Below are 12,246 nucleotides of genomic sequence, written 5' to 3'. Positions count from 1 at the left end.
CGTTTAATGTGATTCGTGTTTGTATTTCTCTTACGGGGCTGCGCTCTCGTCCTACCCCTCTCTCTCTAACCCTGATCACGAGTGTCACCCTCTCCTGATCATCCGCCGACATGACGTCGAATCAAATATTTGCATGGTCTAACGAAGCGTGTAGGTACGACAAACCGTTGGCCGTGCGCGTTGACGTTTCATATGCGTTTTCCCCAATACCGCAGAGACCATTTTACACGCGACCTAAGCAAATGCCCACAGACAAATCGACAACGGACCCATTGAAAACGATTCTTTACAACTAAGGCCAATACCCAATATAAGGTCCAGATTTCTTACAACCGAGGGCGGAATGGCCGGCGTTAAAATAAAAATGATTCAAATCATCTGGACTGTATTCAGAGTTGGGCATTATTCGAATACGACTTCATAATTAATTGAAAAAAAGGTTACCGTATATTTATTAGGTATTCATATTTTCTCTATAAGAATTTTACTATTAATTATGGCTTAACTCAAAACCAAATAGCTGTCGGAAAGCATTTTTAATATGAATAAAATTAGAAATAAATTTGTTATTAATTGTCGAGTACAAATTTATTCGAACAATTTTATTTAAAGATGTGTAATATGACCTTTTACAACACGTAAAAGGCCATATTAGAAGATAAAGACTAAAGTTGGAGTACATGAAAAAAAAAACTATAAAAGGCACGAGATAATAGTCTAAAAATTAAATTAATGATATAAAAAAAACGTATTATTTTAGAACTAGGGAGAACAATTTTTTTTTTCTTTTAGATTAAGTTATTAAATTATTTGTACTTAAATAAATTAAACTAAATCACACAGATAGCACACAAAGTGTTAAATGTTGTTGTAAATTTTAAGACTGTACTGAGACAAAAACTCTACACTACAATCTAAATGAATTTGAAAATTACTCCAGAATTTACTTAAATTTATACAGTGCATTATCATAAAGCAAACTGTTACTTTTGACGTTTCTTAATAATTTATCGGTTTTGTTTTTCTGAAGAGACGTGTGTTTAAAATGAGGATGACGATTAAAGGTTGATTTTAATTTTTCACTATATGAACAAAAATACGTATGGTAGTGCACTGGATTAGTAAAATATTCTTGACTTATAATTTTGTGAATTTTACGCTAATAACCCCAAACCTGTGGTTGCGTCATCCATTTTCTCATGCACATACTATGAATATGGGCAGAATGGTTTTGTTAATTAATAATTGCCATGTAATGTAAAAGGTTTAAAATTCTAAGCTTATAACCCCAACCAACATTTAGAATAACTTAAAATCAATGTTTATTTCAACAAAACACTAATCAAACAAAAATGATAATAACTTCTCAACTATATTCTACTGAGATACAAAACATAAATTATATTATTAATTATTATAAGGAAACTTTCAATCGAAAAACATTAGTATATAATTTAGTAGTCAACAAAAAAATAATAAGGTAATAACATAAAATAATAACTTAAATAAAATTGTATTCCATCACTCGTTATCACATCAAAAATAGAGCAACATAATATACTCATACTAATACTTAGTAATTACTCACTTCATCGACAATCATCTTCTTAGACTGTTTTTTGTCTTTAACATGAAACTTTATAGAGGAAACAGTATTTAAACTAAAAACTTTTTTCCTTTTGCAACTAAAAGTATAAAAAAAACACATTTATTAATACGAGTATTATACATTGTAATTTATGCATAATGTAACACTGAAAGACGTAATATTAATACACAAACTAACACGAAATAGCGGAACTGAAAGTGTTTTTTGTTACTTAGAGCGTGTTAAAATTTAAATTTAAAAACTCGATTGTTTTACTGACATTAAAGAGTGAAAAATGTGCTCTTTCATCGATCAACAAAATGCTGATCAAAGATTTTGGTGCAGCAGTTTACTAAGTTAACTCTAATCCAATGTGTAAAAAAAAACCTATTGTAAAAATATCAACAGTTTCATTTTATTCCGCGAAAAAATGTCTTAAGATAAAAAAAAAATGATTAACAAACAAAAAAAGTCAGTACAGTGGGGTCGGGGCGTAATGGGAGCGGGATGGTCACAGGTCTACAGGAATTTTATAACAAAAAGTGATTAAACCACTTTTAAACAAATACTTCGATGCATATCTATAGTAGGTTCTAACCTGTACAGTTCAAACCAAGCACAGTACAAACCAGCACAGTAAAAAATATAATATGCAAGTGAGTAGTAGTAGTAAAAGTAAATGAGTAAGCGTTTCCGTATAAAAATATAAATACCGATAAAAGCATTGTTTGTACCTATTGACAATCATGTGCTTAAAAACTAATTTTTAGTATTATGGTAGGCATGATTAGGGTTGATCTTCTGTCTATAAAAATGTATTGCCATACGTAGTCCATATATCATAGTTCACAATCCGATGAAAATATTTTCTTTACCTGTTACTGTCCATTCACTCACACATATCAATATGGAAATTGAATACGGTCAATGTGTAATTTAAATATTTTGTATGGCAATTCACCAAACAAATTTATAAATTTTAAGTGCAATAACATCCTAGCCCTAGACTAACCATATTGAAACAGATATGGTTTTCATACAAAAAAAAAACTCTTTTGATTTTGTTATAGTTATTTTGCTCTAAGCCTAATTTATTAGTTAAGGTATTGTTAAAGAAAAATTACTTCACCTTATTTACATTTTTTTTTTTACATCTGATAAACAAATTGATAATATACGTGGTATAATTATTGATCTTACCTATGACAAGCGTTATGCTGTTTTTTTGAAGGACAATCTTTACACATAGCTTTGCAGTAATGTCCACATTCTCGTTTCTTAGAACATATTTTGTCACAATATTTAGCCAATATTTCTGGATTGGAATTTTCTGTACATGAAAAATAAAAATAAATACATAGAATTTGTACAAATGATAATAAAACAGGGTTGCAAAGGGAAACTTAAATAAGAAGCCAAAATATTTGTTTTTAAAGTATTTGAAAATTATAAGAAATAGATTGAACATATTTAGACCACACTCTATTTACTTTATTGACTTCATGCTCATACATACTTACCATTAATACTTGAACCGTTGGGAACATTCAAATGGCCTTTATGTCCACATGGAAAAATAATTTTGTTTTTTACAATCTCTTCAGTTTGTACGTTTGTACGGTCCACCAGAACAACAGCTTTAGGCTGTAATAGTAAAAATTAATAATTTAAATTTCAAAGCTATCGCCACCATTATATTGTTTTTTTTTTTTAATTAATTAAACCTTAACTCCGAGGTGAGCTAAACAAAATATTATATTAAATTAATATTATTCAGCCTTGTATTTATTTAGTTAATACATATATGTATTGTTATTTCCTCACTGTTTTCATAACATTATCATTTTTATGGCTTTTATCTTGACATTTTAAATTCAATACGTCTTCAGTGCAAGAAACCATCGTTTGGTGTCCACACGGCAGTTGACGTCTCACTTGCGTCTTGCATACAGCAGAATTTGTTTCTTGCGAGCACAAAATTTGTGAAGTGTGCCCGCAGTACATTATTATCGGAATAGGAGCTGTACATGGACCACAAACTTGGCCACATTTGTTTTTACACGCATGTCGGAACAAACAACCGGGAGCCAGGTTCTCGCAGGCTTTGTCACAAACTGAAGGCTTATGACACAATTTTTCAATTTCGTGACCACACTCCAACATTACCTTGACCTATTTGAAAAAATGTCTTTAATAAAAAGTATAATCAGGGCCGGCTTGAAGACTGTAAAAGCTGTGCCTTAACCATGTACTCTATCGATGCGACTATGATTTCTCTAATTATAGAAAAAGGCTCATCGTACTAGCTGGCCCTGCATATATTATTTACTTGTAAAATAAATTAAATATACTTTGACGTTGCACTTGATTTGATTGAAAATATGGCATTGACCTTCAATTAAGTGCCCACACTCTCCAAGTTCTCTTGTGAACACTGTACAGTTGTTACATTCCACATAGCACATATGTTTGCACTTGTGATTTCTTGAACACCTCCTTAAAATAGTATTGAAACAAATTTGATATAGAAATATTAAACATGCCTGAGCTTTCTTTAAATAAGAATTCAAATAATAAATACAATTTTGTTTTTATTTGAACAAATACCCAAATAATAAATTCAAATACATTTTGTATTGAAAAGAATATAAAAACAATAAAGAAATTAATTTAAACACATAGAATTTTAACTCGTGAATAAGTTTTTATTAAAATAAATATGCAACTATATTTTCAAATTATTTATTGTTATTAAAATAAAGAAACGTCAAGTTTTGTTAGCAAGGATAATATAATAATATATAATTACCTCGTGCAAGGGTGTGGACATTTCACTTGCAAATGGTCACTATCGTCGGCATGGCATTTTTTTGTACATCTGTGACCACAAGATAGGACGACGTTACAAATTGATTTACAACTACCAACTTTCATAAAATTAGCAGCACTAGACACTTCTCCCAACACTTTGTTATGACTTGTACATCTTAACTTTAATTTTGAGCCTGATACAAAAAAAATTGAATTAAATTTCACATATTAACACAAACACAAGTGCTTACCGATAGCTTGTGTTTTGCATAAATATTTCTTAATGCTTTCCCATAATTTACTGGCCCTAGAAAGTAGATCTAGATTTCCTGCAATATAAAAGCCTAACCTGGCTCTTGACAGTGCTACGCATACCCTGTTATTTGTTTTCAGGAACCCGACGCTATTATAACTATTACTGCGCACTAATGATAGCAAAACGATTTCATTCTCTTCGCCTTGATATCCGTCTACAGATGAAACTCTAATTTCTTTTAAATGTTCATAAGGTGGATTATTTATTAACTAAAAAACATTAACAACATACATAATAATCATTTGACATAAAAAATGTTACACGTTATATTAATACCTTGGTTATATATACAACTTGAGCGTTATACATGGCCATTATGGTGATGTCTTCAGGATAATATCCTTGTTTTAATAAATAATCTGCTAAAGCGACTAAAAAGTCACCTTCAAGACTATTTTTAAAACTGGATAGTTCTACATCCTAAATAAAATGAAATAACATTTATAATCAAATACAAGTTTGTTAGTACAAATAATACAAGTTCAATCACTTTTTCTTCAAATGCTTTGTGTGTTATACAAAATACGTCAGAGGCAACACCACGAACGTGAGGTCGGTTTAATACAGACGGGTGATTTCTTAAATGTGGATATATAGCCGGTGCTACCAAACCGGCGATTTCAGGTCTCATACGATGTTGTTCTGCTAATATGTATGAAGGAATATCATTATGAACCATTCGTTCAAAAAGTGAGACATCCAATTTGTACTTTTGACCCATAATATGATTAGCTGTTTGGGGACGTAACTGTTTGTGATCACCTAATTTTAAAAAAATAATACATTTAAAAATATATTTTTCAAAATTACTTCTAGTTTGTATTATCTTACCAATCAGAATTAGTTGTTTACAATGTTCAGACAATGAAGCTACTATGTGAGGTTCAAGGACCTCTGCTGCTTCTTCAATGATAACTGTAAATAATATAATATAATAAATAATAGTTATCTCACTTTTAAAACCATTTCAAAATAATTTTACCAATTGGACACTTGAGATTCTTTAATAAGTATCTATTTCTTGCGGCTGCAGTTGTTGTCATGCCGATAACAAATTTATTTTTCACAGGCTTCAAAAAGCCAATCGACTTAAATTTATTTACTTCTCGTCTCATTTGACGTGCATCATCTTTGATATTCGCTATATGATTGTTTTCCAACATCAAATAAAGATGAACCCAATTATAGTACAGCAACCAGCGATGTCGCCCATCAATTGCATTACAGTTGATATTTTGAGTATACTCAACAATAGTGTCGGATTGCACTAATTTCAAGTGTTTATTCATATGTTTTTCAATAGTCTTTATGGTATTTAAAGTATATTCCAAATCACGTTTTCTCAAAACGTGTTCGTTGTTATCAGGATTGAATATACGATGCAAACCGTCCAATTTACACTGTGTTTGTGAATAGTATTCTTTAATATTTGTTAATGTCATGCAATACAACTGATCTCCGGCATGGTCACTTTTTGACTTAACCAACCAAGAAGATAACAATTTATTTTTTTTCATAAAATCTACTGGATTAATACCGTTATCATCGGTGACATTATAGAACAACCAAGACAATAGGTCATAGGAATCATTAAACCAAGAATCGAAGCCTCTTGTTATTAGTACTTCCATGAGTGTGGACAAACTAAGAATACCAATATTACGAGTTACTTGTTTGATATTTTTTTGATACACATTTTCTTGCTGTAATGTTGTAGCAACACTTCGTTTAGCACCTACATATATGTCTGCACACGTATCATTGCGAGCAATGCTCATGCGAGGTACGTAGTTGACCAAAATGTCGCTCTTGGTACCACAACCGAATCTAGCAATATTCTTGGTCGTTCTCCATATGCCTTCAAGGAACTGATCCAAAGCGTGATTTGTCATACACACTACCAAGATGGGACTGGTCAGTTTTTTAGTTTTATACATGTTCTCAATTATAATTTTAACAATTTCCAAACCAATGTAGGTTTTGCCTGTTCCTGGGGGCCCTTGAATCATAGTGAACTCTTTAGTCAATGCACCTTTTAGAGCTTCGTATTGATTTATATCCATTTGTAAAGAATTAGCAGAAGGCCATTTGTTGTTATCTAGAATATCAAACACAATGCCATTTATATTATATGTTGAATTGTTGACCAAATATGTAGGGGGTGAGATTTGTTTCCATCCATATATAATATAGTTTTTCATTGGGAAATTAATTTCGGACATATCTTGAAAGACTGCCAGCACATATCTATAAGGTTCATAGAAAGCCGATGGTTCTAAAATGTCAATGCGAGTCCATTTATTGACTTCCTTAAAGTCAACGACATCAACACCCACTATACCTCTATTTAAATTAAAAGTGTCTGTTATTATTCCTAAACTAAATGTTTCATAGTTGTCTTTAGTTAGTACAAGCAAAGCGCCATTTTTAAAACGTTTACTACTTTCATAATCAAATTGCAATGCTCTAGTGGCAGTTTCAAAACGAAAAATCATAGTTTTTAACGAAGTAGCATTAGTTTTTTGTATTTGAACATTTTCATAATGCCACAGCCTTTGCATTTCGAAACGTTCGTGTTCACTTTTGTTAGGTTTTTTCAAAAAACATATTGCATCTCTGACGGACGATGTGAAATCTTCACGCATTAAACGAAAAAATCTGTCTAGATATTCTTCACAATTTGCGTAAGGCCGTTTTACCTTGTTTGCAAATAACGTTGGTGGTTTGCTTTTTATATCTTCAAACGTAGGATACAACGGAATATCTCTAAAATTGATTAAACTGTTTACAGGTGTAGTTAATGTCATTGATTGAGACAAGTCATTTTCTAACCAACTTTGGTTAGTCCATTCAGACTTCTGAACTCGTTTAGGATAATTGGCTACCTTCTTTTTTCTAGTCATTGTGCACTATTAAAAAGACTGAAAAATATAAATTTATTAACTGTGTAAAATTAAAAAAATAAATTATCAACTAACACTGACAAGAAATGGTCAAATTATCTATTTTTAAAATGAAAGATTATTTAAATAGTCAATAAATTAAGTTAGATAATAACCAACTTAACCAGATTTGAGAACTATCAAATACTTAATTAACAAGTGAGAAACCAAAATCTCAAAATTTAAAGCAACACAAATTACATTATTAAAATATTTTGTATATTTGAAAGTTATTTTCAGTGGGGTCATTGTACTTAAAAAATACAAGTTTTTTTCAAATAATGCATTACTAATGTTTTTCAACTCAATCTTAATGGATATTTTGAGAAAACGTAATACTCAGGTTTAAACTATCTGGGCCAAATTTTAAAATTTCTAATGTTTGAAGGGACCCAACGAAAAATAAAATAAATTAAATTTTATTGATTTGGGCATGGCTGTTTTCCGCCAAAACTATACCTTTCCTTTTTCCGTTAAATTAGATAACACTTGATTCCCTCTTCTACCAGACTTTACCTTTTTCAGCAAAAATAAAATCTAATTCAAATTAGTCGACGGATTAAATATAAGTAGCCCATTTCCAAAACTAATTAACAAAACTTTTTGAAGTTTTGGAAAAATAAGAAAAAAATGTTTAAACATTTCTTAAACACCTACAGGTATAACACAAAAAAAATTAAATTGTACACTTTTATACTTAAATGTTATTAATTCCACTTGGCCTAGTTCTTAAATTTTGGTCATAAGACTTTTTGGGCAAAAAAGTAAATCGACAGAAAAGGGAAAGGTACAGTTTTGTTGGAAGGCAACTCGTGTTTAGAATAACTCAATGTTATTTGTCATATCTTTATATGTTTATTGTGTTTCCTATTTATTTATTTTTTACTTTTTCACTTTTTTTTAAGTCGTTATTTTGTTTAATTATCATAAGTCATAATATGCAAGATAAAAAATTTAATTACCTCTCTGTATTATTATTTTACGTTGAAAATATGTACTGACTTCTTTAAAAAATATTATATTCTAACAGCAACAACGGTCCGCTAGTGAATTTGCAATCAATAAGTTTTCACCGTATTCCTGTAATATAATAATCTCGAAATAAATATATTTTCAAAAGATAATATTAGCAACAAGACCAACGTACCGATTGTAAACTATATAATTGAGATAATTACAAAATTGGGCTTTACAAAAAAGAAAATAATGAAACAATAAAGATAAACGTTATAATAATATGTGCAAACTGGCATATTCTAAACTCCAAAAGAGACATTAATATGAAATTATAAATGCCGGTGACGGTTTCAAGAGGGGATAACTGAATTTACTACCATTGTTAACAGTCAACCACTGAAAATGCCATGTGAGCAGCTACTTAACACCAGCTGTTTGATAACTGATAACACTATCAACAGTTGTTCATGGGCCGGCACCCCGCACCGGGCTGCGGGCACAGATATATCTATATATGCCCGGCGTCGGTGTGTACCTATTACCTTCATTATAATTATTTGTATTGGGCATGGCACTTTTTTATTATTTCTATTCCAATATCCAACAATTTAAAAAAAACCTACTGATTTACATAGGTAATCAAGTAAAGTATAATAACGTAATACATTAGTGATATCTATCACTGGTTTATTATGCATTTTTATAATTTAAAATTTATATTTTAAACATCCAATGGGGACATAGGCGCAAATACGGGGGGGCTAGGGTGGGCTTAGCCCCCCCAATGCTAGACATAGCACCACCAAAAAAAATTGGTTATGCATACAATTTTAAAATACAAAAATATATTTACTTATATATATTTTTTTTAAAAATGTCCAGCTCCCCCAAGTTAAAAATTGAAATTACGCCTATGAATGGGGATTTCTATAGGAAAATGTGTGTGAATCATAGGCATAACTTGAGTAGGGCCAGGAGAAGAGGCTAGCACATCAAAAATGTAATTTTAACCCCTTAGTTTGCAAAAAACGGGATAAAGTTACTTTTACTAGTAAAGTAAACAAAATTAAAACGATTTAAAAAAATTACTTAACTTAAAATTTATAGAAAAAAAATAAGTTAAGTTTATTCTAATTGTTTGTGCTAATCTTCATGTACATATAAAAAAGAAGTCCTGACTGACTGATTCATAATCAATGCACAGCTTAAACTATGATAGCTAGCGACTTAAAATTTTCAGGTTATGTTTGTATTAGGGTCTAGGTGTGCAATAAGAAAGTATTTTGAATTATTTTAATTTGAAGAGTTTGAAATTGGCAAAAAACAAAATTTAGTAAAAGTAAAAGTAGCTAATTTTTTCAGCTTTTTTTTTCTCTAGCGGCTTTATTATGTCGTGTGACGTGTGGGCTGTGGCTATATAGCTTTGTAGTTAATTACTATTATTTTTAATTTCATGTTGTTACATTTAAAGAAACACAACAGACCTCTAAGGGCTCGAAGAAAAAAATTGAATATAAATATAGATATTTTTTTTATTTTCAAGGGTATTATATTATGTTAGACAACGCTTTATTTTAAACGTTATTTTGGGTGATTTACACTTAAAAAGATATTGCTTCCACAGCGAGTTACACCCAAAAGGAGTTGAACAATCACAATTTATTTTCTGGGCAACGCCGGGTAATTCAGCTAGTTACATATATATTTATTAGACTGGGCCAAAAAAACGAACAATTTTTTTTTTTTGAACGGTACTATGAAAATATTGTTTATGAATCATGGTGATAAAAAAAAGTTATGGTGAAAGTTAGAGCACTTAATATTAAAATTAAAATACCTATCATGACGACTGACGGTTTTTTTACACTAATGGCATTTTTTATCCAAAACTCGTAAATTATTGGCCTGAAATTCTTTTGATACATATTCTTGAAGAAAATTGAATTCCCTACAAAAAAGCTCTCTTTGTAAATTTTTGTCAAACAAGCCGTTTAAAAATTAAATATTGATACTTGTGGTAGTTACAAAAATCCAAACTCAAAAAACAAAATTGAAAAAACAGTTAAATGTTCAAAGTACGATTTCCATAAAAACGGCTTGTTTGACGAAAATTAAACGCTTATTTGACGCTTATTAACTTTCACCATAATTTTTTTTATGATCATGATTCATGAACAATATTTTCATAGTACCGTTCAAAAAAAAATTGTTTGTTTTTTTGGCCCAGTCTAATATTTATTATGTCTTGGGTACATTTTATTAATTTATAAAAGACTTAGGTATTATAATTGTATCTAAAAGCCTAATTTGCACATTAAAACGCTGGTTATTATCTAAGAAACATTCGATTTTCATAGATTAAACCTGTATAAATAAATAATAATAGTTCCACGATTATCGCTAAATTATTACAAAAATACTATTGTATCAAAAGCTGTCTCTATTCAATACATTAAGAAGTTTAGTAGGTCTTATATTTATTCTTACTAAAATTCTTAAAATATCTGTAAAATATTGTACTTACGTCTTACAGGTGAAAAGCCATACAAATATATGCTTAAATATATACTATATTTGTATAATTTTTCACTAGTATGCACAATGCACATGCTCATTCTTCTTTTTTTTATTAATTGTTGAGCTAAGTTTAATCTACTGAACATTTATACTAGATATAATATGGGAAATTGATAATCCATGTAAAAATTACTTGACATCATACAAATTTGGTTGAATATGTATTGGGTTGATTGTCTACCATTGTCTACCGACTACCTTTCCTAATAAGTCGTCGCCACTGTTACCAATAATCAAATGTCGACTAATTTTAAGACGAAAAAAAATGTGGTTTTTCTATTTATAATACTAATAAAAAGTTATTTGTCTCCGAGTTATGGCGAAATTTTGGTAAACAATGACTTTCATCGGAAGTTATTTTCTGGCGTATCTATAGGACGGATTTAATTTTTTTTTTTATGTGAAGCTTACTATTTTTTCTATGGAGACTAAAAGGCCGATTTTTGATTCAACAACTAGAAATTAGTTTGATTTTAAAACAAAAATAAAAACCTCGACTTTAAGCTCTCATAGAGTAAGATTTCACTCTTTGTAAATAATAATAATCAATTTTGTTCACCATCTGAAAATTCGTATCACAGCGTTTTTTTTTAAAGTGCTTATACTTTTATCACATTCATCTATAAATTATAATAATTTCCGAAGACTTTTGGTCATGATTTTAACTTTACAGGTATAGAATCAATTATATACTTTTACAAAAATCTCTTTTATCAGATATGCCACCTTCAACCGACAACGCCCCATAACTACTCCGCTGGCCGAGGCCTTAATAAAACCGTAATAATTACGACTTACAGAACTTTGTTTTTCTCCGATATGCCAATTGGTTATGACTAATGATATTCGTATATTATGATAAGTGTATAAATATATATCACCATGTTGGCGTGCGTTTTGACTTTTTTTTAGTTTAAATTATGCAAACCAGCCTAGGGGATGAAAAACGCCAGTACATGGGTAACAGCTGTGGGAGCCAAACAATCGTTTATAGGGCACGGGACTGGCGCAGTGCTGGTGCCGACGGTCTTGCGCCCTGGCACAGCGCAGCACGC

At 30.3% G+C, this 12,246-nt stretch overlaps 1 protein-coding gene across 1 annotated transcript; it reads right to left on the bottom strand.

Moving 5' to 3' along the window:
- Nucleotides 1-1,415: 1,415 nt before the first annotated feature.
- LOC126843482 (NFX1-type zinc finger-containing protein 1-like) lies at nt 1,416-9,157 on the bottom strand. The gene is made up of 13 exons (XM_050581039.1): nt 8,805-9,157; nt 8,620-8,737; nt 5,698-7,636; nt 5,547-5,630; nt 5,206-5,477; nt 4,992-5,135; nt 4,651-4,924; nt 4,398-4,593; nt 3,940-4,084; nt 3,413-3,760; nt 3,109-3,232; nt 2,789-2,918; nt 1,416-1,685 (listed from the first exon to the last, which is right to left on the bottom strand). Exons 3-13 carry the CDS (start codon nt 7,616-7,618, stop codon nt 1,574-1,576), a joined length of 3,750 nt encoding a protein of 1,249 aa, XP_050436996.1. The 5' UTR covers nt 7,619-7,636; nt 8,620-8,737; nt 8,805-9,157; the 3' UTR covers nt 1,416-1,573.
- Between the last annotated feature and the right edge of the window lie 3,089 nt (nt 9,158-12,246).

Source organism: Adelges cooleyi, unplaced genomic scaffold (assembly GCF_023614345.1).
Source record: "Adelges cooleyi isolate 19-005CV unplaced genomic scaffold, UGA_ACOO_1.1 ACOO_flye_CR_arks_rails_tigmint_CR_PRNA_574, whole genome shotgun sequence".
NCBI lineage: Eukaryota > Metazoa > Arthropoda > Insecta > Hemiptera > Adelgidae > Adelges > Adelges cooleyi.
This window is presented reverse-complemented; position numbering and strand designations above follow the sequence as displayed.

Coding starts and splice junctions, on each gene's coding strand:
- LOC126843482 (XM_050581039.1), bottom strand. CDS start 7,618: ATGACTAGAAAAAAGAAGGTAGCCAATTATCCTAAACGAGTTCAGAAG. Junction 4,594..4,650: donor ATGCAAAACACAAGCTATCG/GTAAGCACTTGT, acceptor TTTTTGTATCAG/GCTCAAAATTAAAGTTAAGA. Junction 3,233..3,412: donor ATGATAATGTTATGAAAACA/GTGAGGAAATAA, acceptor TTACTATTACAG/CCTAAAGCTGTTGTTCTGGT.